Source organism: Leptodactylus fuscus, chromosome 4, assembly GCF_031893055.1.
Source record: "Leptodactylus fuscus isolate aLepFus1 chromosome 4, aLepFus1.hap2, whole genome shotgun sequence".
NCBI lineage: Eukaryota > Metazoa > Chordata > Amphibia > Anura > Leptodactylidae > Leptodactylus > Leptodactylus fuscus.
In genome coordinates this window covers 157,191,007-157,217,082 of record NC_134268.1, presented here as the reverse complement: position 1 = coordinate 157,217,082, position 26,076 = coordinate 157,191,007, and the positions used below count along the sequence as shown (strand labels likewise).

The 26,076-nt window shown below is 42.5% G+C and overlaps 1 protein-coding gene across 3 annotated transcripts in view; it reads right to left on the bottom strand.

Annotated features, from left to right (window-relative positions):
• Positions 1-26,045, bottom strand: part of ZDHHC3 (zDHHC palmitoyltransferase 3) — a 45,089-nt gene extending 19,044 nt beyond the window's left edge. The window contains exons 1-6 of one of the 3 annotated variants that reach the window (XM_075271256.1): positions 25,896-26,045; positions 13,473-13,803; positions 8,268-8,392; positions 3,698-3,794; positions 2,292-2,373; positions 695-825 (exon numbers count right to left, since the gene is read on the bottom strand). In XM_075271256.1, coding sequence (XP_075127357.1) covers positions 695-825; positions 2,292-2,373; positions 3,698-3,794; positions 8,268-8,392; positions 13,473-13,775 — 738 coding nt within the window. In that variant the 5' untranslated portion in view covers positions 13,776-13,803; positions 25,896-26,045. Of the gene's footprint in view, positions 1-694; positions 826-2,291; positions 2,374-3,697; positions 3,795-8,267; positions 8,393-13,472; positions 13,804-16,732; positions 16,775-25,895 lie in introns of those variants that run through there. The other 2 variants (XM_075271259.1, XM_075271257.1) reach the window with 2 other exon arrangements.
• Between the last annotated feature and the right edge of the window lie 31 nt (positions 26,046-26,076).

The following is a 26,076-nucleotide window of genomic DNA, read 5'->3' as shown; positions in this document are numbered from 1 at the left end:
ATATAAAGAAAATAAAGAATCTGCCTCAAAATCAGCTTCAAATTCCTCTGTGTGAACCTGGCCTTACACTCATTGTTGAATAAGAGTAAAAGTTCTCACTGAACAAGTCTCTCCTCATTTGTATAACAGGTATCATTTCCTGATAGCCAGGTTAATCTGCAGAAAACACTCAGAGTGCCCTTATATGATGACTTTTTCAGGTTGGTTTAAAAATGCATCAAAAGGACAATTAAATAATCCATGCATTTTTACATACAGGTTTGACCTTTTTAATCATTTGTCTCTACCAATGGATAGAGGATTGCTACTAAATTTTGTATTTTGACCACTGGGAAACCCCCGCTTAGAATGGCATCAAGGGGCCAGACACCCATCCATTTGAAAGATAGATCCATTGGTTTTGCTGTGCCATTCAATTCTTTGGGATGGTTGAAGATAGTCATCTGCTGTTCCTCGCTTTTTTTTTTTCCCAGCTGCCCAATAGAGATGAAAAGGAGCAGTATCATGTGTGTAAATGGTGTGGACTGCATGAACTCCTGTAAGCTTCATGGTCAGTGGGAGTCCCAGTGGTCAGATTCTCACAATCTACAGTTTCTCATTATGAAGTGGATAGGGGATAACTTTTACCAATATACCCCTTTCATTAAACAAATGCTAATTGTGTCTCACAGAAGGAGAAGGAGCAGGAACTCACCGTTTCGTCAGTACATATAGAGTGAACTTGTGTGCCAAACATCACAGCAGTGAAGATGAGGAAGAGTAAACCCTCAAAACAAAGGAGAATAAGGAGGATGACGGTGGTTGGTGGAGAGAAGGAGCTGCACTCTATGGAAACAAGACAATACGTTTAGCTGTTGTGTAGTCAGTCAAGTGTGAACCTGTCCAGGAACAAGGAGCAGGTTTTACAAGTTTTAACCTCATGGTACTGTATAGGCGATTCTACTTAAGAGCTGAAACTCTCACAAGTATGTTATCATAAACTTATTATAATTAATACAACAAGTAACACATATCAAAATCCGAGCAGAAATAGACAAGTGTCAGTCTTCACTCTTTATCCTGCTATGTACTGTCTACAAGACAAGACCTTGGTTACACAGCAGTCTATATCACAAGGTCCTGGAGAGATGGGCTGACATTATAACTGATTAGCGATAGTTCTCCCCTATAGACAAATACAGCTCTCACCATGCTCCTATAACTTCTAGAGAGTAGCTCTTATTGCCAGACTTGTATCAAATAAATTGTTGTCCATGAAATGTACGGAGGGGCTGGGAATGCCAGTGCAGGTTCGTGATCCTTGTACAGGGTCTCAGAGGCCCTCTCCAAACCCAACAGATGCTATATGCCTTAATACTAGAGATGAGCGAACACTATTCGAAACAGCCGTTTCGAATAGCACGCTCCCATAGAAATGAATTCATTACAATGGGAGCGTGCTATTTGAAACGGCTGTTTCGAATAGTGTTCGCTCATCTCTACTTAATACGGCACATGGACAGGTGTTTCCATGAGAGAACCAGTTTAGTGAATTACATATAAGGCAATGCTGTAGTATAATATTGTTACTGCAAATTACAAGACTGATGGGAGAGAAGTTGACGGACTCGTTTTTCCTCCTGACAAAGAACTGTTAAAGCAATGTACAGTATCACAGACCCATAGTTAAGCGAGATGTATGGTAGACCTGGACTCTCCTCCTGGTTAGGCCATTGTGCAATACTTAGATGGTGTACATAGTAGCGCTATAAATAAGAGCGTTTTAACACCAAACTGATATTTATATTTTTGTTCCCATATATAAGAATAATCAGTCATGGAGGGACATGATGCAAGTGCCTGAAGTGTCCTTAAATCTAAACTCTGGACATTTTGGGACCACTTATGAAAATGACAGCACTAAAGTAAAGGTGAGATCATATCTGGTGCTTAATTCAGTTAGAAAACAAAATATGGAGCTGTACACATTGCCGATTTTACATAATAAAAGTAGTTTTTCAGACCCAAATTGAAGCAGCTATTAACAGCTAATAGGGGGGGGGCTGCAATTTCCAGGAAGCACCATTATGCAGTAGAGAGCGCACCTAATCCAGTAGCAGCTATCAGCACCCGGAGGCTACAGAAACATCTGCGCGGGGTCCTGGTGTCAGACCCAAACAGATCACATAATAATGAATTATCCTGTGGATAATTCATATATATATATATATATATATATATATATATAAATCAATTTGGATCTGGAAACCACAAACCATAAATGTCAAACATTTCAGTACATATTCACTCACTTGTCCAGTCTTCTTCAAAGCAGTAGAGGAAATGAAACCCTACCATGATAAGGGCATGCGAGGAAATCAGGGCTATGTACATCTGAAAAACAAAGAAAATGTCAGCTCGCAGCAACAACAGATAGAAAAGAACATTTCACAAGATTTTACAGATTATTTTGGCACCAGCCAAAATGAAGAACTGAATTGATATGAGAATTTAGTTCTCAGAAAATGTCTTAAAACTTCCACATGGTTCCTTCACTTTATCACAAGAAACTGGTCACATTATGTAGTCCCTCCTGGGGTGCCCCAGCAACCACTTCTAATCTGTGGGAAATATGGTAGTATTTACTTCCCCAAAGCTGCCACTAAAGTGGAAATTCAGCATTGCATTGTGGCCATTTACATCAATGAGTTGTCTATGCAACAGGGAACACGACAAGTCCTCCAAAGTTAGAGATGATCTTTGTAACTGTACTACATTCCAGCCAAAAGATGAGGATCTTAAACTGAGGGCTCCCTCTATTAACTCAGGACTTTATAAAGGGGTATAAGAAAGAATACACATTAGATAGCTTTTGGCTGAACACTCTTTTGCTTGATTTCCCCATGCACATGTAGGCTCGGAGGATTTTGCAAGTCTCAAGGTCGGCTTGCACAATTTGATCAAAATAAGCAATAAGTACCTGACGTTGCAAGTATAGTAAATAAAGCGGAGATATAATTGAAAGTCATCCATAATGTCTATATAATGTTACAGAATGTCTATACATTTTTATGTTTGTTTGCCCGATTGAAAACTTAGTGCAAGCTTTAGATATGTACTTAAACGGATTCTATCATTAGAATCTCATTTTAAGCTAAACACACTTCGGAATAGCCTTAAGAAAGGCTAGGAAAGGCTATTCTTCCCCTACCTTTAGATGTCTTCTCCGTGCCGCCGTTCCATAGATATCCTGGTTTTCATCCATATGCTAATTAGTTTCTCACAGCACTGGGGGCGTCACCTGTGCTGCGAAAAAACTATCCAGTGCCTTCTTCTTGTTCACCACCTCCGCTTCTTCTTCCTTGTCTTGTCTTCTTCAAAAAGCTACGGCCATTATCTTGTGGCCGAACAGGAAAGAAGAGACGAGGCGGGGAAGAGAAGAAGGCAGTGCTGGAGAGTTCTCTTGCAGCACTGGGGACGCCCTCAGTGCTGTTTGAGCACTGGGGACCTCCCCCAGTGCTGCAAGAAAACTAATTAGCATTTGGATGAAAACTGGGATATTTAAGGAACAGCAGAGCGGAGAAGACATTTTCTTAATGCTCATCCTATGTGCGTTAAGCTAAAAACGGGATTCTAATGATAGAATTCCTTTAAAATGTATGAAGCCCCATTAATATCTCTATAGCAATATTTCTAGCACTTCAAGCCATATACTCACAGTGAACAAAACAAAAAATTTCTGGTTGTTTTCTCCTACACAGTTATTAACCCATGGACAATGGTGATCCATCTTCCTAATGCATCGTTTGCATACACTGTGGAAATAGTAAGATATGAACATTAGTATATCAATTAAAAGCAGAGTAACCAGGTTTGAGCTACTTGAACATTGTCATTTATTGCAGCATTAACTTTGGTTAACATTGGCTTTATACATTAATTAAAAAAAATAAACTACAGAAGCTTTGTTATCTACTTTCTTTTTGTTTTTCAGATGTTACCCATTTTACAAGAAGTGGGGTGTTCTGAGCATGGACAGTGCCAGCGGTAAACAATGGGCAGGTTGCACGGCTTGCACAAGCACCGCAGCTCTTTCAAAACAGTTTTGGCAAGGGGTGAACCCATGTAAAAGTGAGGACCCATGTAAAAGGACACTTTATTGCGTCAATGCACACAACACTGCAAAGGATGAGTAAAGGCATTGGTCAAAATCTGTGACAAAACAGCTATAAAGCCACAGAAAAAAACTGCACGACATGACCTGTTACGTCAATTCCACAAGATCATAGACCTGTCCTTGAATTGACAGTAGAAAAGAACTTACATGTGAACAGGGTTTTGAATTCTGAGTCACATGTATTTGGCTAGGCTTTGCTGGTGATTTTGGGGGCAGCATACTGTAGCATCAGAAGGGTTAAACAGCTGGGATCAGAGTTTTCTGCTAGATGCTAGAATCTAAAGGCAGGTAAGCTGTATAATATAGCCTCTACCTGTTGTGTATGGACTGGGCTCAGCTCCTAAGCCTGCTCCATAGACACACTGCCCACTGTAATATACATGTATGTCACATGTTGCTATTAAACCCGGCTGTTTGCTGGAGGTCTCTGGAGCCAGAGGTGGATTCTTTATTACTGCGAAGAGACAACTCCTATAAAAGGAACCAATAATAACGTTCATGGTGCCCATCCCATATTATATCCCACATGACAAGGAGTACAGTTTTCTTATAATTATGGGGAACCGCTTCCTGTGGTTCAAGTATTAAGTGATGACAGGTTCACTTCAAGGCTACGTTTACATCCGTGTGGAGTTTCCATCACAGTGTCTGCCAGAGATTGCCGGACTGAAATGTCCTGTTCCGTAAACACACAAAACACCCATTGGGACCCATTACAGTCAATGGGTGTCCCTGGGGATCTGTTTGTGTCTGTCATTACTAGGATCTCTTGCTGCATGTCTTTTCGTTATTTTGGTCCTGTGATAGAGAAGAACAGATAGGACAGTGCGATTGTGAATGTAGTATAATTGTGTAAAAAAGAATTATCTTCGATTGAATAAAAAATTCTGTATCAATTCCATCATTACAATATAGATAGAGATAGGAAGATTCTACTTGTTCTTCCATCTTGGAGAAGCTACATTCCCTAAGACATTAAAAGCCAAAATGGTGTGGCTCATCTGCTGATCCTAGTGGTTCCCCCAATGCAATTGTCATCTTACAACTTACAAACAGTATGACAAAGCAATAGGACAATAAAATGACAGTTTTAACAATAACAGGAACCCCAAGATAAGACTGATCTTGGCTGATCTCCTTATAGTGGATAATTCCATAATGATGATGTGCTCCACACCTGAAATAATTCATTGTTGTACTGAACCCTATGTAGTCAGGCTCCTGTGTCGCCCCAGTATTGTAAGCCTTTAATGCTTTAGATGTGTTATGCTGCAAGACTCTGCAACTGCATCCAAAACTTTAATGGGGTACATACTTCTAAATAAATGGCCTAAACTCTCCTTATGCACAATGGATGACATAGTGCCATTGATTCTCTCAAATGAGTGATTAAGCTGTCCTACTTAAAGGTAATGTATTATCATGTACTATCTGAGCTTCCGAATTCTGATCGCCATAATTGGAGCGGAGATGTAATTTTTCTCTCAATATGAAGTCATATTGATTGATCTGTGTCTTCTTTTAACCTTATCAATTATGTAATTACTGTGTAATTATCCCCACCCCTTCAATGATGACTGACACCAACCAAGGTGTCTATGGCAAGTACAACCAGCGACCATCAATTAAAAGGATGCACCACCCAAAAATAAAGTTTCCTATGTGATTCACTCAGGTATTCCATTGCATAGCAGCAGTGTGAGTCAGGCTCCAGCGATACTTTTTTATCTATGGAGATCTACCTGTCATTCATAAAAGTATCAGATCTTTCTGTAGTAACAAGGACTGTATATGGCATGGATTGTACTACACAAAGTTTCTCCAGGGGGGGAACAAAAACTCCTACAACTGCTACTGATGAGGATTAGACCGGCTCCTGTCTGACTACATGGTAATGGACTCATACACATTTTGCAGAATATAGAGAGGAGTATAATTATATTGTTCACTGGCAGGCCAAGATGGTACTGTGCAGAGATATGTGACTGATATCAAAGCAAACAGTAAAATAAAACAGGTGGACATTAAAATCCAGATGTAGGAAATGTGCTAGAATCCATCTGGACACCATATAAAGGGACGAATAAGCAGGTCTGGCTCCACTTTGTGTCCCTGTTACTACAGGTTAGGAGCAGGAGAAAGAAGAGAAGGTTTGGGGGAAGCAGATGGCTGGATGGATAGAAGACTGGGACAGTGACTGACAGTGTCAGTACAGCGCTGCGGAATATGATGGTGCTATAAAAGTAAGAAAAATAACTAAATAGAACTAACTCCTACTCTGCACTTTATAGGCTGATATTGAGACCGCAGCTGGGCAACACTTACCTAACTTGTTGCTTATGGTAAATGCCAAATTCAAGTATTTGCTGCAGAATGAAGGCTCTATCCCCCCCCCCCTCACACTCCACTGTGGTATAACCCTAACCTACTGGAGGTCATACACTTAGAGGGCTTCTCCTGATGGGAGGCCCAGGTGGTCAGAGCCCTGGTCCAGGTACTCTCTTTAAGACATTTGAACAGCTTGGGCAGGATTACTCTAGCCCAAGGAAATAATACTTTCAATACTTACAACTGTGAGATGTGTATCCTACACAGAATAGCGAGAACCCTATTCACTTGTGGATGGTGTCACAAAACAGACCAGCTCTAAAGTCATAATCTATCTTTATACACAACTGCTCAACAGGTATCTGGTCAATTTCCCTATGGAGTTGGGTAGAAATGAATATCTAGATTTGCTTACTATTGAACAGTAGAATGATACAGTATTTTGGTGCTGACCCCATTGTTTTTCCCAGGAGAAGCCCAACGATTGCCCAAGAATTGTGTGATATGCAGTCAGGTTTCCACTGGAGGACTTCTTTAAAGGGGCTTATACTGTATATCGAGCAACTACCCTTTGGATGTGTTTGGATTTCTATTCTGAGGATAGGTGATCCATATGAGATTGGTGGTCCAAGACAGAGGACCCCATAAATCAGTTGGTTATAGAGGCTGAAGGTCTGAATACCAAGCACAATGCCATATACTGTGTGAAAGCTGTGCATTTGAATAGGGCTGAGCTACTGCTGTATCATATGATCAATAAACGCAAATGAAGCATGCTATGCAAATGCTAATGGGTCGTGTTATGCTGATATTAAAACGATTCAATCATTTGAATCCCATTTTTTTTCCCTAACACATAGGAATAGCCTTAAGAAAGTCTATTCTTCTCCTGCCTTTAGAAGTCTTCACCGCGCCGCTGTTCCCTAGATATACCAGTTTTCTTCAGTATGTAAATGAGTTCTCTTGCAGCACTGGGGGCTTCTTCCATTGGCTTCTTCTGCCGACTGCAGATGCATGAATTTTAAATCCAGAAGAAGCCAACAGAAGAAGACAGAGGCCAATGCTGGAGAGTTTTCTCGCAGCACTGGGGACGCCCCCAGTATTGCAAGGAAACTCATTTAGGGGGCGTTCACACTACCGTCGGTGTCCGACAGGTAGTGTCCGCTCCTAGTGTCCGCTCAAAATCTGTCACGGACATTAGGAGCGGACACTAGCTGTGTCCGTGACACCTGTCATTTATTTCAATGGGCATCGGGTGCGTTCTTTTGCACTCTGTGCCCGTCCTTCCCTGTCCGCATGCAGGGTTTTTCTGTCCACTTGAGAAGTCGGACATCTTCACTTGCGGACAGGAAAGGACGGGCACGAAGTGCAAAAGAACGCACCCGATGCCCATTGAAATAAATGACAGGAATCACGGACACAGCTAGTGTCCGCTCCTAATGTCCGTGACAGATTTTGAGCGGACACTAGGAGCGGACACTACCTGTCGGACACCGATGGTAGTGTGAACGCTCCATTACATACCGAATAAAAACGGGATACTTAGGGAACGGCGGCGCAAAGAAGAATTCTAAAGGTAGGAGAAGAATAGCCTATGTGTTAGGGAGAAAAAATGGGATTCAAATGATTGAATCCCTTTAAATAAAGGTGCATATTCTCATGTCAGGTCTACTTTAAAAAAAATATTAAAAAAAAAATCATATATACATACATTATATATATATATATATATATATATATATATATATATATATATATAGGTAGGCAGAATCTCTTGAAATACCTGCAATGGTGAGCCCTGTCAGGCTTGATGCTGCAACATTTTGGGCATTTGTAGACCACCTGTCCTGGTTTTAGTTGCAAGCTTTCAATGAATTCCTTTGTGGCATTTCCTTTAGGAACGGCACCCTATGGAAACAAAACAATAGAAACATTAATGTAGTGTAGATGAGGAGAGACTTACAGGCCTAAAACCAGATGTAGCAGAGATTGGTGAAATCCATCACATGCAGGGGAACCAGTGAATGAGTGGCGAGAAAGGATTTTCATAGTATGTCTATTTATTAGGGTGTTTTTTGGTCTCCCCAGTAAACACTATCAGATTTAGACTAATCTATCTTTAATAAAGCATACCAGAAATTGACAAAATATAGACTACAACAATTGTCCTTGTATTGTACCTTGAAATTCTAGATTATGACTGTAAAAGATTTTGTCTAATACATATCTATTTATCCCACAGGGGGGTCAAACGCAAAGCCACAAAATTAAAAGCTTGGACAGGTTCAACTTGATATTTATTGTCTGCAATTGAGGAACTTCATCTTCTCATCAGATACAACAATGAACCTTTTCATATGGAAACAAACCTGTTTTGTTTAAAGGGGTATTCCCACGTCGCATACTCGCTAGTCTTCGCTTCTGTAAATTCTTCTGTCTTCCGGCTTTGTTGCGTCATTGGTGGGCGGGGTTACATATGCAAAGCCAAGCGGCGAGAAGTCGTCGCTTCTATGCCGCTGGCCCTGCGTGTGCGCTCCCGCTGCTTAGGCATTGGACGTACAGCGTTCACAATGTAATACAGACCCAGCATCCGCTGTAATAGAGAGGCGGATGCTGGGGAGTGTAGACGCCGGCACAGATGCCTGCAACATCGCTACACCATGAAGCCAGCAGCGGCAGGCGCGATGCTGCTATTCCGCTCCTCCGACTCCGTAGTGATGTTGCAGGCATCTATGCCGGCGTCTACACTCCCCGGCATCCACCTCTCTATTACAGCGGATGCCGGGTCTGTATTGGCGGCCCCTTCCCCCCCCCCCCCTTCCAGGCTCGCTCGCTCCCGTGCACTTAGCCCCTCCCCCCTCAGAGCAGGCAGATACATCACTTGACTTATGACCAGATAAGTCAAGGGATGTGTCAAAAAAAAAAAAAATGAATAAAGTAAGATAGTGGACAAAGCAGTTTTGCTGAAGCAATGTATTTAGGAAAAGTCTTACATTCACATTAACAAGCAGTATAGATAGGATCCTTGTGATGGGACAACCCCTTTAAACATAGATTCTGAAACAAGCAAAACTTAAAGAGGACCAATCATCAGATTGGGGCACAGGCAGTTCTGTATACTGCTGGAAAGATGACAGTGCGCTGAATTCAGCGCACTGTCGGCTTTCACGATCTGTGCCCCGTGTAAAGTGCTATCGTTGCCGGTACCGTAGCGCTTTAGTGTCAGAAGGGCGTTTCTGACAGTTAACCAGGGACACCCTTCTCCACAGCAGCGCCTATCGCGATGTACTGTGGAGCGGGGAGGAACTCCCCCCTCCCTCTCCTGATAACACTTGTCTATGGACAAGCTGTGTGAGCAGAGGGAGGGGGGAGTTCCTCCCCGCTCCACAGTACATCGTGATAGGCGCTGCTGTGGAGAAGGGCGTCCCTGGCTAACTGTCAGAAACGCCCTTCTGACACTAAAGCGCTACGGTACTGGCAACGATAGCACTTTACACGGGGCACAGATCGTGAAAGCCGACAGTGCGCTGAATTCAGCGCACTGTCAGCTTTCCAGCAGTATATAGAACTGCTGTGCCCCAATCTGATGAAAGGTCCTCTTTAATACAGTTTGCTACACCCTGATCTACCTCACTAGACACTCTAAGGCTGGGGCTCCACGGACCGGAAACACAGCGATTTGCCCGCAGTGGAGACGCTGCGGGAAAAATCACGGCGTTGTACAGTGCAGGCAAAGTGGATGGGATTTATGCAAATCCCATCCCCACTTAGCGGAAAAGATCGCAGCGCGGACACGCTGCGATTTGCAAAGCCGTTGCGGCTTTGCAAATCGCAGCATGTCAATTCTATCTACGGAAATGTCGGCAACTTTCCCATAGATATAATGTTAAGAGAAAGTCTGCAGAGGAAAACTCTGAACTTTCTCTTAAAAGCACTGCGGAAAGAACCGCAATGCGTACACACAGCAGTTCTTCCCGCAGTGCTTTAATGCTGCGAATACGGCCCGTGGGGCCTTAGCCTAATAGACATTTGGTATGTTCTCACAGGCCAAATATAATTACACTGGGGGCCAAATTTGGCCTGTGGGCCAGAGTTTGTCACATAAGATCTAGTATATTGTTTACTTTGCTTTGTAACCAAGACCGCTCACCTTTTGCATCAGTGACATCATCCAAAAAAATTTGCTTCACAAATCCTGTAACCTGCTTTTGATGCAAACAGCTGTCGTTTTTGCTGAGCAAAAAATGTAAAATAACATCTCAAACTGAAAATCTGCTGTTGTAAATGGGATAAATGACAAAATGTATTGTGAACTGCACTTATGGGAAGCTTAGAAGGGGTTTTTCATACTGATGACCGGCCAATCATTTGGGGCCTGATCCTGCACGGATCAGCTGATTCAGTAGCTTTGTGATACTGGAAGCAGCTCATCTCTGTCACAAAAATAGCACTTTTTTGGTACCAAAATGTGACAAGAAAGCTCAGCTTTGTCCATTTTATAACCTGTTCTTGGCAGAACAGGGAGGGGATCAGGGTGAACTGGAGCAAGGACACCTCGGGCCAACAGTTTTCCTTTAACTCGTGCTAGAAAACTGGTCTAAGTTCTACCTGAAATCTACACAAATGTCTGACTGGCACAAATCTCAGTTCTGGTGCACAGGACCTCACATAGGGCGCCAGAATTATGAAAAGGCCAAGGCCCCTAATTCTAGCGCATCTACCACAAGTGCTTAAATTCAGCACATGGCAATCTGGTCTGTACATAAAAGTAGAGCCGCAGTCCTCCTGGAGCTCACTGCATCATAAGTCACTATATGCTGTAAATTCAGTTCACACACAGCAGGTTTCCTGACAGGACACTGCCATTGGCCCTAATACTAATGATAGAACATCTGCAATTGTTTTATTTTTTTTTCACTGCCCCCAGTTGATTTAAAGGTAAAAAGGGTTGTCCATTTTTGCCTGGACAACCCCTTTAAAGTCAATGAGCAAACAGCTATATCAGGTGCCAATCGGGTGTCTCCCAGTCACATATCTATCTTCCTTTATACAATGATGAAAGCCAGGACTACTGTAGTATTACCAGATACTTTCCTCTTCCATTGACACACACTGTATATTTCCACATGATTCTAGAAACTGGCTGAATATTCTCCCAAGTACTCTTACAGCAGCTCCAAGTAATGTCACTTATTACTTCCAGAGCATGTGACTGACGACACACCTTACTGAATAAATATGTACCCTGATAAGTGAGGCTTTTAACGGCAATTATGCTCGTCTGCACCACTTTGGCGCTGACATGTTCTGTGACATACACCTGGAGAATGCATATATAAGTAGGTGGATGTTAGGCAATATATATGACCTTATGGCTTCTGTTTTATGATTTTTGTTTGCCTTAAAGGGGTTGTCCACTTTCAGACCAATATTGAGAAACAAGTGTTATTGTTTGTACAATAAAAAGTTTTATAATTTTCCAATACATTTGGAATCTGTATCAATTCCTCACGGTTTTCTAGATTTCGGCTTGTTGTCATTCATTCTGTTAATTCTAGTGGATAAAACACTGACCATGGTCATGTGATTTACGCTCCATGGTCATGTGATGAGCACACAGGTGCCGCTCGTTATAGTCACAGCACAGTAATCAGACATCTGCCTGGTAATGAGCTGTACACCTGTGTACTCATCACATGACCATGGACCGTAAATCACATGACCATGGTCAGAGTTTTATCCTATAGAAGTAACAGAATGAATGACAGCAAGTAGAGATCTAGAAAACCGTGAGGAATTGATACAGAAAGTATATTGGAAAATGGTATATCTTTTTATTATACAAACAATAACATTTCTCTCTAAATATTGGTCTGAAAGTGGACAACCCCTTTAAAATGTCAAAATGTCTTAGATTAGATTAAAGCTATGCCTCCCATTCACCTGCATCTGCTCCTAATAGGGAGAAAGGAGTACACCACTCTTAGGCAGATCTCACCTGATAACAAATGGAAACTTAACTGTCCTCTCCTTCTCATCTTCATTTTATCTACTGTTGGGGGAGAGTCGGGAGACCCCCATACACAAGGTGGTTGGCCAGTCACACCAAACATCTGAGAGTTTGAATGATATACAGCTAATACAGTATGTATAGCCAACTTAAGGCTCATGTCCAACTCTAAATAGTCAGTTCAGTGCTGACATCGCTTCCATAGGCAGTTTGGAATTTAGTAATGAGAGTTGCAAGCAAACAGCAAAAATGCGTACACACAACATGTGTCAAGTGTCCAGTTCAGGTATACTAACCCCCATATTCAACATCATCGGGGTTGAAGAGACACAACTACATGCTGGACAGTACAGTTGGCGAGGAAACTATCTAGTATCCAAGAAGTACTGTGTTCCTATCCTAATCTATACTACACGATACTCACTGGACGCCTCAGCAACTCAGCATGCAGATGTGTCCGTCTGCAGTCAATGTCAGACTGGGTGGGACTGAAAATGGAATTGGGACAGTTTTGTTCCTTGAGGTCTTGTGGCTTACCCACTTAGTGAAGAAGCACAAAGGCACCAGATAATCATACTCAGACTGACTAATCTGAACTAGGATCTACATAGTGTCCACTGACTTTTGACTTTGAGGCGGATGCTTTACACCACTCCAACTTGGTTTTGTGTAAACCCCATGTAAATTCCATTCATCTGAATGGAATTTTTTGTAAAACAACCCCATGGTTTTCTGCAAGCTTCATTCAGATGAATGGATAATCTCAAAAACCTTTGCCACAGATCTGTTCCATGCGAATTCACCCTAAATATAATGTGCCTTCTCTGTCAGCCTGCAAGACTGTTATATAGCAAGCTGTGTCACCTACGCCATAGGCAGAAACAAATGTACAATACTTGTCAAATGATTCATTTCTTTCTTTGGTAGAGAATATAAAATAACTCTTTCTAGAGTAAAGTCAGAAAGGGATATACTTACAGGATCCGTGATCATAGCACGTAGATGTGAAGCCAAAGCTAGGAACGCCAGCGCGTTAAAGATAATCCCATTGATTGTGCTATAAACTAAATCTTTGGATGGCAGTAACATAACAAAAATCACTACAAACTCTGCGTAGAAAACCAGAAACCAGGTAACTATGGCACATGCAATGCCGCAGCCATCTTTGATGAACCACACTTTATCCATGGAGTTATCTACTGGTGGTGGGAGACACTTCTCTGGTTGGAGGTACTCTGCTGTCCTCTCAATGTCGCGGTAGCGGTGGCTTGGGGTTGGCATGGTAGGCTTTACAGTCCATATTCTTAGCCTAGAAGAGATTGAGAATTAATTTACGAGAAGTAAAGACAATGTTGCTTATAGGTTTGTGTGTGTATACAATGATGTGTGTATACAATGTGCACGCTGCGTGAACCACGAAGAGTATGACATACTGACAGACTCCCTCATTGTAAAGCGTTATCATTTACTCTGACATGCTGTAATGTCTAAGAAAGTTCATAGCTTAAAAAAGTGCCAGGACTGGGAGAAGCGCCCACTGGGTGGTTCTTGTTTTTTAATCTGTGGCGATGGACATCACAAAAATTACACACAGATCTTTTTTTTTTTGCTCATCAGCTTTTGTTAGTATTTGTGTACTATTTAGGTTTGTGTTCTTCCAGAGTGGCCCAGAGACACCAAAAAGTTGTACACCCCTCCGTGATCTGTAGGTGATAAACATATACATCGATCTTTTTTTTGTTCTAAAGTCACAATGTATAGACTCACAATTTGATGAGTTGCCGGGGGCAGAATAAACTACAGATTATAAACACTCCAGTCTCCTAGGTATTAATGTTTGCTCTAGTAAATGAAGCCGCATGTGAAATATTGATTGTAAGAGTAAATAAAGCTTCTGCCTTGGAGACGTCTAATAACCAGGTAAGAGTTCCTAATAAGAAGAACAGCCAGGCCGGCATGCTTATATCAGGGCCGACAACGATACTGTGGTTTCTAAAAGTATCTACAGACATGAGATTTTTGGAGTACACTTGGCTCTGCCTATGTGGGGGCCCGATAATATTTCAATACACAGTAGGATAGGTTAGTTAGCTCTTATACAAAGCACTAAACAGGATTTGATAGATGCTGCAAAGATTTTTAAATCATCCTTAAAAAACTACTACTTTGACCAAGCAGCCATCATTGCCACTTTACAAGCATTCTGGCACAACTGCTGTTGTGGAAGAAAAGGGCAAACGGGTTTGTCTTCATAAGAATGGATGCCAAATGAGATAGACAAAAAGTAGCAGCATGGCCCATGTTAATTCCATATAGATCTGCTGAGCGGTCTACATCACCGAGTCTACAACAAGAACTCCACAGCGTGGACATCAGCATATCTGGTAGGAACCAAAATGAAAGACAGCACTCAATGTTTGATGCAAGTAAGAGGGCTCAGGTGACACCCCAAAACATGTTAGACTTCATCTCTGACATGGCTAAGGCTACATTCACATGACCAAGGTGCAAAATGGCTATGAAAAACTTACATATTTAACAGTCGTCTTTCGCCTGGGGGCAGCCATTTTCACATTACTGTGTAAGGCGAAATGCCCAAAAATAGGACACGACCTAGATTTTGATAGTCGTTACAAAGGACCGGCAAAATAACAGTTATGTGAATAGCACCCAGTCACACACATTGAATGTAATGCTGTCGTGTAACCTCCATTGAAAAAACGGATGTCACATGGATGTCATTATTCATAGTCATTTGAATACTGCTTAAGTCTAGAAGATGTGGACATGATATAAGTTCAACTATGACTGCCAACTGGCTAGGAGAGCTACATTAATAGGGTTCTCAACTTTGGACAATCCCTACCTGTTAGTAACCCCCCCCCCCCCCCTCCCATGCTTGGACCTCGAGCGTTTAGCTGAAATCTGTGGGGATGTATAGCTTTACAGGGGTTTTCTGGGGCTATGACACTAATGACTTATCCTTAGGATAGGTCATCAATATCAGATCGGAGGAGATGACGTCTTGCACCACCATTGATCAGCCAATCTGATCAGACCACATAGCTCAGACCCCATCAGATATTGATGATCCATGCTAATGATAGGTTATCAATATCAGAGTCGGAAAATCCCTAAAAGTGCTCAACGTCCCTGCATTGCCACCAAAGCGTATGTGCATTAAAGGCTTTGTTAGGAGTCTCTGGAGCGGGGGCCGTTAAAAATCTTATCTAAAAAACTCCCACAAGGTGACTTTTTCATCCAGCACGGTCTGTTATAAAATAACGGACACTCCACAAACCCCTTTAGTGAATGGGGTTCCTTATGAACCACTGCTGTCCATCATCAGAGGGACTGTTTTTCTGGTCCTGCAATGGATCAGAAGAACAAATTTAGATGCAAGGTGTGAACTGGGTCTGAGTGAGCCATTGTGAATTTGCTCACACTGATTATTTCAATAATCCATAGCTACAGTATATGTCACTCACTGTACACACTCATATCAGGAATGCCGCTATGTGAATAACCAAAACAAAAATTGTGTGGCAAATAAATAGAAAACGTGGCAAGTAAAAAGGGGTGTGTCCTAAAATAATTGTTCATTCATTAGTCGTATTTTAGATGAAATGCTCAAATTAATTTTGATTTTGGTCAAAATCACCCAGCCCTTGTGTGAACATAGCATAAGCTGAGTATAGAGGAGTTCTGATATATATATATATATATATATATATATGAGTGGGATGTCTGAATAATGCAGCCCCGAACCTCGGAAACAAGAGAGGATATTTGTAAGCGCTGTCTACTCTGGCCATGACCCCCACCCACTATGCACAAATTCCTCTAACAGCATTTGTGATTTTTTTTTCCCAATGCAGACAATCCCTTTAACACATGAGTTACGCAGGTTTCATACCCATAAGTTTATCAGTCATTTTTTACTATAAAGTCCTGTAACAGGAGAATACATGAAATAAACAGGATCAGAGGACAATTTACTGACTATACTTGTATAACAAATCCATAACACTAAATGACACTCAAGCCTCCGAATCTTGTCTAGACCAAGAGAGGAGCCAGCTATTATCTGCTTATGTACAAAGGAAAATCAACACCAACTTCACTCCTCAAATCAATAATGTAGGCTCCTGGTCACACACGAATCAGGGACAGGAATCAGAACCCAATACTGTGGAAAATAAACCATCCAAACTGTAGAGAACCAGGGAATGCCTTACCAACCTACAGCCAGCTTGAGAGATTTAGATGCCGGTCACTAGAAATGTGCCGACAGAAACCAGGAAGCAACTGCAGCTCTTCTACCAAGTCACTTCCTTACTTCAACCTGTCCCAGCCCGGCCCCTGATCCCCGCCCAGCTATAAGACAGTGACATCCTGAAGGAAATGCTAACATGTCACATTAAGGACTTTGCTCTACCTACTGCATGCCTGGTACTCAGGTACTGTATTAGAATAAGAGCAAGGCTGAGCCAGGAATTACAGTATATAACATAAGTCGTCCTGTACTCTATATACCCGATAGTCGTACGTTATATCCTCAGCAATGCCAAGTCTGTTAGTAAACAGTTGTATTCCCAAGAAATAACAATTCTGGAGCATCCTTTTTTTTTTTTTTTTTTTTTGTAAATGTAGATTGTGAGCCCCATATAGAGATCACAATGTACATTTTTTCCCTATCAGTATGTCTTTGTAGAAAGGGAGGAAAGCCATGCAAACACGGGAAGAACATACAAACTCCTTGCAGATGTTGTTCCTGGCGGGATTTGAACCCAGGACTCCAGCGTTGCAAGGCTGCAGTGCTAACCACTGAGCCACCGTGTTGCCCCTAATTCTGGAGCATCTTGTCTTAAAGGGAATGTGTTGTTATTGTCTGTATATGCTAAACATATATACATATTTTATTTTTTTTAAGAAAATCTTGAAATTCCAACTTTTGCCACTGATTTCAATGAGTTTTAAAAGTAATCTGCATGTATCAGTTTGTGCCATTTCTGTCTGGTTTCTGCTTTTTTGTGCGGGGAAAAAGTAGAACTCACAGGACTTTGTCTCCGTATTAAAAATAAGGTCAGGAATGCCCTTCCCCACAGCAGCGCCTATAGCGCTGTACTGTACTGTGAGAGCGAGGAGAAACGCCTTCCCCAGTACTCGTCTATAGACGAGCACTATCAGGGGGGGGGGCGTTCCTTATCGCTCTCACAGTACAGTACAGCGCTATCGGCGCTGCTGTGAGGAAGGGCGTTCCTGACTGACTGTCAGGAACGCCCTTCTTACAGTGAAGAGCTACTGTACCAGCACCGATAGCTCTTCACCCAGGACACAGAACGGGAAAGCCGACAGTGCGCTGAATTCAGCGCACTGTCGGCTTTTCAGCAGTATATAAAACGGCATGTGTCTCAACTCATGAAAGGTCCTCTTTAACCTTCCCGTTTCTGTATGAGATTTTGTTTTGTTTTTCCAAGAGATTACACAGCAGATATAACCCCATAAAGGAGTCATCCATTAAAGACCACCTTTCATTTCCTCATGCACATGTGATTTTATATACCACTAGGAAGCCGGAAGTGTGCTGAATTCGGCTTTCCCAGTACATGCCCTGATGGAGGAGATATCGGTGCTGTTATTTATGCCACTGATATCTCCCCACTGTCAGAAAGGTGTTACTCAGAGCTCAGCATCATTGCTGGGCGTTAAGGATGCCCCCTCTGACAGCATAAGGCTATGTTAGGGTACTGTTTGAGAGGGAATGATAACGGGGGGCGTTCCTTACAGCCCAGCGATGACGTTGAGCTATGAGGAACACCCTTCTGACGGTGGGGAGATATCAGTGCTGAAACTAACAGCACCAATATCTCCAGCTGTTAAATATTATATATTTACAATATTCTCTAGCAGACATGGGGTTAACACTCTACTGACATCATAGTCTTATATTCTTGGAACATGGGTGCGGTTAGTGTACACTATTTTAGAAATCTCCTTACATAGCTACAAGATGGAAGGTAACACCCACTCTCATGAATATAAATGAGTAAGAAATACACATGTCTGGGTCTGTCTTTGGGAAGACCAGGGGAAGACCAGGAGGTCTGTCTTTGGGAACACCAGGGTGGGTGGTCCAGGCAGATGGATATCCATGGATGTCGTAACCAGCCCAAGTCCACCAACCAGATGACAAGCATGAACCAAGCTGTAACTACAAGATATCCAGATGATTTAACTTCTCTGAAGATGTAAGCTATTGACAATTGACTGATATTTGTGTTATTTGGACATTTTCCCTGTTCCTGTGTTTTCCTTCAAGATATTAATAAACCTCTACACTGATTTATAACAAGCTGACTTCTTCCTATCGTGGACAAGGCCAGGTCCGGATATTTAACAGTGGACACAAGTCTCACCGGCAAATACAAGATATTTAACACCAGCACTGTGGCACATACCGGGAAAGCCAGCACACTGTCAGCTTTCTAGTGGTATATAAAACCGCACTTTCTTTAGAATATGAAAAGTCCTCTTTAAGGATAGGCCAACTGGACAACAGCTTTAAGGGATTAAGAAACTGCTACTGCCATATAAACCATTAAAGATGGTAACGTCTAAATGTTCTTCCTTTACGTTCACATTACGATTTCAGGATGTCATGATATTCCAGAGGATTTTGACTACATTTGGGTATAGTGCGGCCAACATCTTATGATACTGGAGTGCCCTATTAAGACAATATTGCTAATTCTTAATGTGATGGTACGCTGGTCATGTACATGGCCAATGTGTGTAAAAAGACCTGACTTTAGCGCCACCTTGGCATCTTGCACATGTAAAAGCTACTGCAGGGCCAATTTTTCCTTTTGACACAGGAGGACAATGTCACATGATCTGATTGGCCACTGCATACCTAACCCTATATGACTGGACCCGTGGATCCATACTAGGGAGTATATTGGTGAATATGCTTTAGTCTTATACAGCAGTTCTGTCATCTACACATAGAGCTACATACTGAGTTACAGACGGTTCTGACGCCAAATTGAAATTAGACTTCTATGAATATTAATGAGCATTAACGAGGAAGCAAACAGTGCATGAACTCTGAGAAGCAGGAGCGCCGTTCTCCACAGAAGCATCAGGTGACATCATCAGGTTTCTGCCAACAGTTACAAGGTTAAGAATATTTTGGGAGTTTGTTTCAGTGGCATAATAACTCTCCTCTAGTCAAGTTGTATCTCTAGCACCCTAATCCACAAATCCTTGCTCTGTGCTGGTGAGGCTCAAACACACGAACATCTGTTCATTGATGAATTAGCTATTCACCCATTGACTCCAAATTATCTTTAGGCCAGGACCTCACGATGTGAAAACCCATTGTTTGGGCCGTGGTGGAAATGTTGAGTTTTATATACTGTGAGAAGGTAACAGGTAGAGTGGTGGAGTCCCAGCATACCTCCCCCAGATTTCTGACTTATGTGTGGTCCAGGACAGGTCTTGAATAGGCCTCAGCCCAGGTGTAGGTCATCAGTTTGTTATTGGACCATAAAAGACTGCAGAGTCTGCAATTCTGGGATGAGTGGAGGTGCCTGGGTTTGTCCTGGACAGCTGAGTTGTGGTGAGACCAGACTGGGACTTGTTGTGCTTGGTTTGATCTCGTGGCCGGAAGTAAGCCACGCATACAGTTAGCCTCATTCTGTACTAGTTAGAGCTTGGACAAGCAGGGGTTTTGTTTTGCCTGAAGTTATGGCTGTATTTTATTTTGCTTATTTTTGTACCTGATGTGAAGGTTTATTTATTTTGCTGTTTTTTCTAAACAAACCTGTTTGTACCACATTGTGTGTCCCTGTCTCTGACTGTTTGGGTCCACACCATTGCTGCTACCAAACTACCTTCCCCCATAATTCCCTGCAAAGTGGATGGGATTCTGGCTTATCTCATCGACACGCTGCAGAAAAAAATAAAATCCATGTAAATAGGGCATTCAACTAATTAGATTTGGCACCAGAGGAGCGAGTGTGTTAAGACAGAGTAGGAAGTCTTGGGAAGATCGGAGGTTACGTGTGGACGGGTAGCAGGGATTAGGTCAGAGAGGTATGGAGGAGACAGGTTTTGGATGGCTTTGTATGTCAGTCCAGTATGGTAGCCAGTGAAGGGATTGGCAGATCGGAGCAGCCAAGAAAGAACGGGGAGAGGTAGATTAAAGGAGCTGCCCAATTTATGGTGGGCTATGGGGAGGGGGGGTGAGAACATTTGCTGGTAGGCGTGGAGAAGCGTGTTATAGTAGTTTAAGCAGGAGATTATGAAGGCGTGGACTACCAGTTTTGTAGTTTCAGGGGTGAGGAGGGAGTGGATTAGATGGATATTCTTGAGTTGGAGGTGGCAAGAGGTGTTGAGGGCTTACATGTGTGACTTGACGCATAGGCCAGAGTCTAAAGTTATCCCAAGGCAACAGACCTGTGGCACTGAGGTAAGTGTGGTCCCATTAACTTTTATAGATGGGCCATGCAAGATAGGATGAAGATGACGAGTTCAGTTTTCTGCATGTTAATTTTGTGAAACCGGGAGCAGAAGAAGGAGGCTATGACTGCTAGATATTTTAAGACTATGGATAACTGCGTAGTAATGTCTGGTCCAGGGAGATATATGAGTGTTTTCGGCACAGAAACGTTATTGAAAACCCTGGGATTCTAAGATTTAGCCAAGGCTGAAGCAGTAGATCGAGAACAAGAGGGGTACTATCAAAGAGCCTTGGGGCACACCCACAGAAAGAAACACTGAATTTAGGGTTGGTAAAGTAAGAAGAGATCCTGGAGAGGGCCAAGTCTGTGATGCCAAGGGATAAGAAAGTTTGTAATATATTATGCGATACACCATGCTATCTTGAGGATAATGTGAAGTACATGATGAGGTTACTTACTATTCATCACAAATTACTGCAATACAGTAAATTCTATTTACACAGCATTGGTCAGTATGGGAAATACAACCTGTACACAGACCATGGTTTGAGTAGACGGGACATGGTCACGTAAAAAGGTCAGTTACTGCCTGTCTGGAGAGGTCACTAAGGAACACGTTCCCGACTTCTGGTCCTAATGACACTCACGACACACTACCTGTGTTGCATGCAACATTCTACTCCCTACTTTCTCATATAGCAAGTCCCTACTACCCAGTACTCAAGGAATCAATGGTAGCAGCGAAAAACGTAAAAAAAGAGCACTTCTCTAACGTATTGTAATGCGGCTAGTGCGATTAGGGGTGGGCACTGAACAATGCGGGGCAGGGTACTATATATGTTCTCTGGATAATCAAACTGTTGAAATAGTAGGATGCATATAGAAGCAGTACCCACTGTTTGTACAGTGTAAGAGCAGCTTAGCGTTACTAATACTGAATTGTATGGAAATAGTATTAAAAACTTGATGCATTGTGCAAACCTATAGGAGACAATGGTTATAAAAACTCCTGGGTTTGCTTTCACGTAAAGTACACACAGATTTGTAACCTTCTCGATGTACATATTGCAGGTGGTATTGAAGTTCATTCCCTTTGAAGTAGGGCTGAGCTGTAATACCACACATAACTTGTAGACAGTTGCGGTTCCAATTTTGGAATAAAGCAGCCATGTTTTTCAAATGCTGGACAAGCCCTTTAATGTTATAGCACATCCAAATATTATGTGATGGGAACTCTCAAGTATATCTTAAACTACAACATTATCACCCAAACACGATGTGAGCAGAGTAGGTGCCCGACAGGCTCCATATCCTCCTGTATAAATATTGCACTGTTTATTCAGTTCACTGTCTGCTTATTGCAGCATTCATAGACTAGACTTGAGGAGAGAACAGCCCAGCATTGGACAATGAAAATGCTTGTTCAGTTGTATTGTGAAGTAGAATGACATTTTACCATAGTGCAATGCAATACCAGGCTGCCTTCATACAATGCCCATCTCCAAGTGATACTGCAGAATGTAACTGAGCCCAGAGCGGTACACCACTTCCATCTTATCTCTCAGCTCCTAATCTTAGAAAATATGGGACATGCTTTCAGCCAAGACAAACACTATACTAGATACTACAGTCATAAAGAACAATTTCCACAGAAACATCTGAAGGGTTCCTTACAATCCCGGTGCTAGTGTACCCTATTATAGGGTGTTATCACCCCATAAAATAATTAAAACATTGCAGATGGCACCAATGACAGGAAAGGTCAGGAACCCATGACCCTGTATCTGCTTAGGACCATCCCATACTAACCAGATGAAGAAACTGCCCTGAATGAGCAGTTCCTGTTGTGACAGGCTTGAGCCATCCTTGTTACATGAATGGTCACTCATAATGAACAATGCATATTCCTGGGCTTTACCCACATTCCATTCTAAATGTACAGCAACATTTTTAAAAAGTTCTGTAATGTGGCAGGTGGGGTGCCCGAGTGTCAGAGATAAGCAAGGACCTGGAGGAGAAGACAGCAACCGTCTTCTTTTTTTTTCTCTATTGCAGTCTATACGAGTCAATGAGCACTAAGTAGCAAATAGAGCCCCCCCCCCCCCCCCCCGGTATATAAAAACCATAGCCATGCCATTTACCCAAGATTATAAAGATCATCAAAACAAACTATGGGGTCATTCTGTGTTTTAGTGTCAATATCCAAATGTAAAAAATACAGAATTATAAATGGAATGGAGTCTGTCAGCAGTAAATTCTTTATAAATCTAGTCATGGTACCTTGTAGGGGTGTTTCTAGAACTTCCAAATATGCCTCTGTTATTCAGCTTTGGAGCCTCATTTTCACATAAATCGCAATTTTTCATATGCAAATAAGGAGCGGGGGAGTATTTTAGTTAGCCAAGTCTTCACTCACTTTCCTCTCATTTGCATATGAATAAACAGCAATTTACATAAAAATGGAGCTTTAAAGTTGAATAACAAAGGCATATTTTGAAACTGTTCTTTCACCTCTACAAGGTGCTAGAATTAGGTTTATAACAAAATTTACTGGTGGCAGACTCCCTTTCAAGGGGCTTTCCAGGATTTTTTTTTTTTTGAAGGCTTTTTGTTCGATATTCAGTTGTTCAATACTACCTCCATACATTGTGTATTGATTATGTGGCGTTACCGCAGCTCAGCTCCCCTTAGGCCCCGTTCACACAGGGCACGGTATGGTGTATTTTGGTCCTGATACTGACGCGGGAAGCCGCATCAGAATAGGGCCAAAATGCGCCTGCCACGACTGTTGCGGCTTCTGACAGTCGCGGCTTCCCGCTCCAGAGTAGGCCCAAATGAATGGGCCTAGTCTGGAGGTTGCTGCCGTGAGGCGGACGCCGGGGCGGAATTAGCTGCAGAATCCGCATGAAGAAAGGGCAGCTCGCTTCTATTGTCCGTGAGTGGCAACATGCCGCTCAGGGAAAAAAGTAAGCTAGCGGTCTACATAGAAGGCTATTGTGAGAGGGCAGATTATGACGTGGATTCAGTGTCAAAATCCGCACCCTTTTGCCCCGTGTGAACAAGCCCTTAAAGAGTTGGTCCAGTCTTTTTTTTTTTTTTTCTATAATTAGGCTAGGGGAGGTGAAAAAAACAAAACAAAAAAACACAGCTGTCTTCTTTTGCCAGAAGACCTCACCAGCTGTGACGCCCTATGTCCCTTCCGCTGAGGCCGCTGTTAGGCCTAAGTGGTCACATAACCACTAAAACAAATCAGTGGCCTAAGAAAAGGACTCGGGTATATCAAAGATAGTGGTGTTCTATGTCCTTCATTGAAGCTGCTTATTGGCCTCAGCGGTCACATGTGGTGGGGACTTCCACCAGAAGAAAACAAGAGAGCTGCAGGACTGGACTGCTCTGGGAGACATCGGGGCACCAGGGACAGATGAACCCTTTTTTCACCTCCCTGGCCTAATTTAAAAAAAAAAAAAATCTCCTGGACAACCCTTTTATGGTTAAAGTCCCACGTTACGGAAGAGTTGCTTTTTTTTGTTGCAAATTTTGCTGCATTTTCTTGAGCCAAAGCCAAGAATGTATATATTTCCCATTCCTGTTGTAGCCAAAGTGCTTTTACTTCTACCATTCCTCAATAAACGGCAGCAAAATATGTACCAAAACAAAGCTGCTTTTCCGCAATGTGGGGCCTCAGCCTAAAAATGTCCTGTGTTTAATTTTTTATTTCTACTAATGGGGCCATAAACATAACTAAGGCTGGGTTCACACCAGTGCTTGGATTACGTTCAGGGATTCTGTCCCTGAATGCACTTGAAAAATGCGGTGAGAAAAACAGGACTTTTCACTCTGCATTTTTCGAGCAGAAACCCGGTGGCCCCCATTATAGTCTATGGGGTCCGTAGGTAACCACTTTTAAGCGGATTTGAGTTTCTGTTTTTCGAGTCCCCAAGAGGACCCGAAGAACGTAAACCCAAGCGCATGTGTGAACTTAGAGTAACCAGTACCCACCTCTCCCTTAGCCTCTGTATCCATTCGTGTGTGTACAGATCTCTGGGCTGTTTGTGCTAGCTGACCACTGCAGCTAATCACAGGCTATAGTGGTGACCTCTAGACAAAAGACATGTGGCAGATGAGAGGTCTCCTAGATCAAACCGGATGTCACTGGTGATGTCAGGCTGGGAACTATAGAGATGAATGAAGATGCCAGCACTGGAAACGAAGGATCAGGGAGAGGTGAGTACTGGTTAGTTATAGGTATACAAAGAGTGGGTGCAAGCGGTGAAAGGTCCTCTTTAAAGCAAATGAAAGCTGAGCTGTAATAGTGTTATAATGCTAAGCAAACCGCTGTCCACTGCAGGGTCCACAACAGGAAGAATGTTTTAAAGACAATCTTGAATTTCTATAGACCTGACCCTTAATAAAACTTGAAACACATAATACTGGAAAGACTCCTTTAACGGCACAATCCAGACCTCTGACACTATCACCTTGCAGCGACTAATAGAAATGAATCAGGTCTTACTATAATGCTGCCTTTACATCGGAACCTCCATCGCAAAATCCGACAATAATGTCTTACCGCCTAGAGCAGTGTAGTGTGTTTTCTGTCCAATAAAATAGCAGATGACATGATGGAAACCCATGGGACCCCACTATGGTCAATGAGGTCCATCGGGTGTCCGTCTTATGACAGATCCATCACTTTTATTGTTCTGCTTCTATGATGGACCAGAAAAGCCTAAACATTGTACATTACTCTATATCACTAGCTCACTACAGATACACTACTAGCCAAAAACCTTCACTAGATGAGGGAGGAAGGAACAACCCTGGCAATATTCTCATATAATAACTAGAAGCAGGAAGACGAGAGCCAGCTCCCCCCACTCTGCACTATGCACATACACTACTATACTATCAGGGCTCCCATATAATGGCTTACCATTCACAATGTCTCCTCTGCTTCCGCGTTACAATAGACCGGTGACAGCCCCGGGGTTTCCCCACCCACACTGAGGAGGTGGGGGTTAGGTGATAGACCAGAGGGCACCTCCGCCGCACCCACCACCGCGCACAGCACTAAGGGGAGGGGTGGGGAGTAGGGAGCAGGAGGCTCGGCAGCT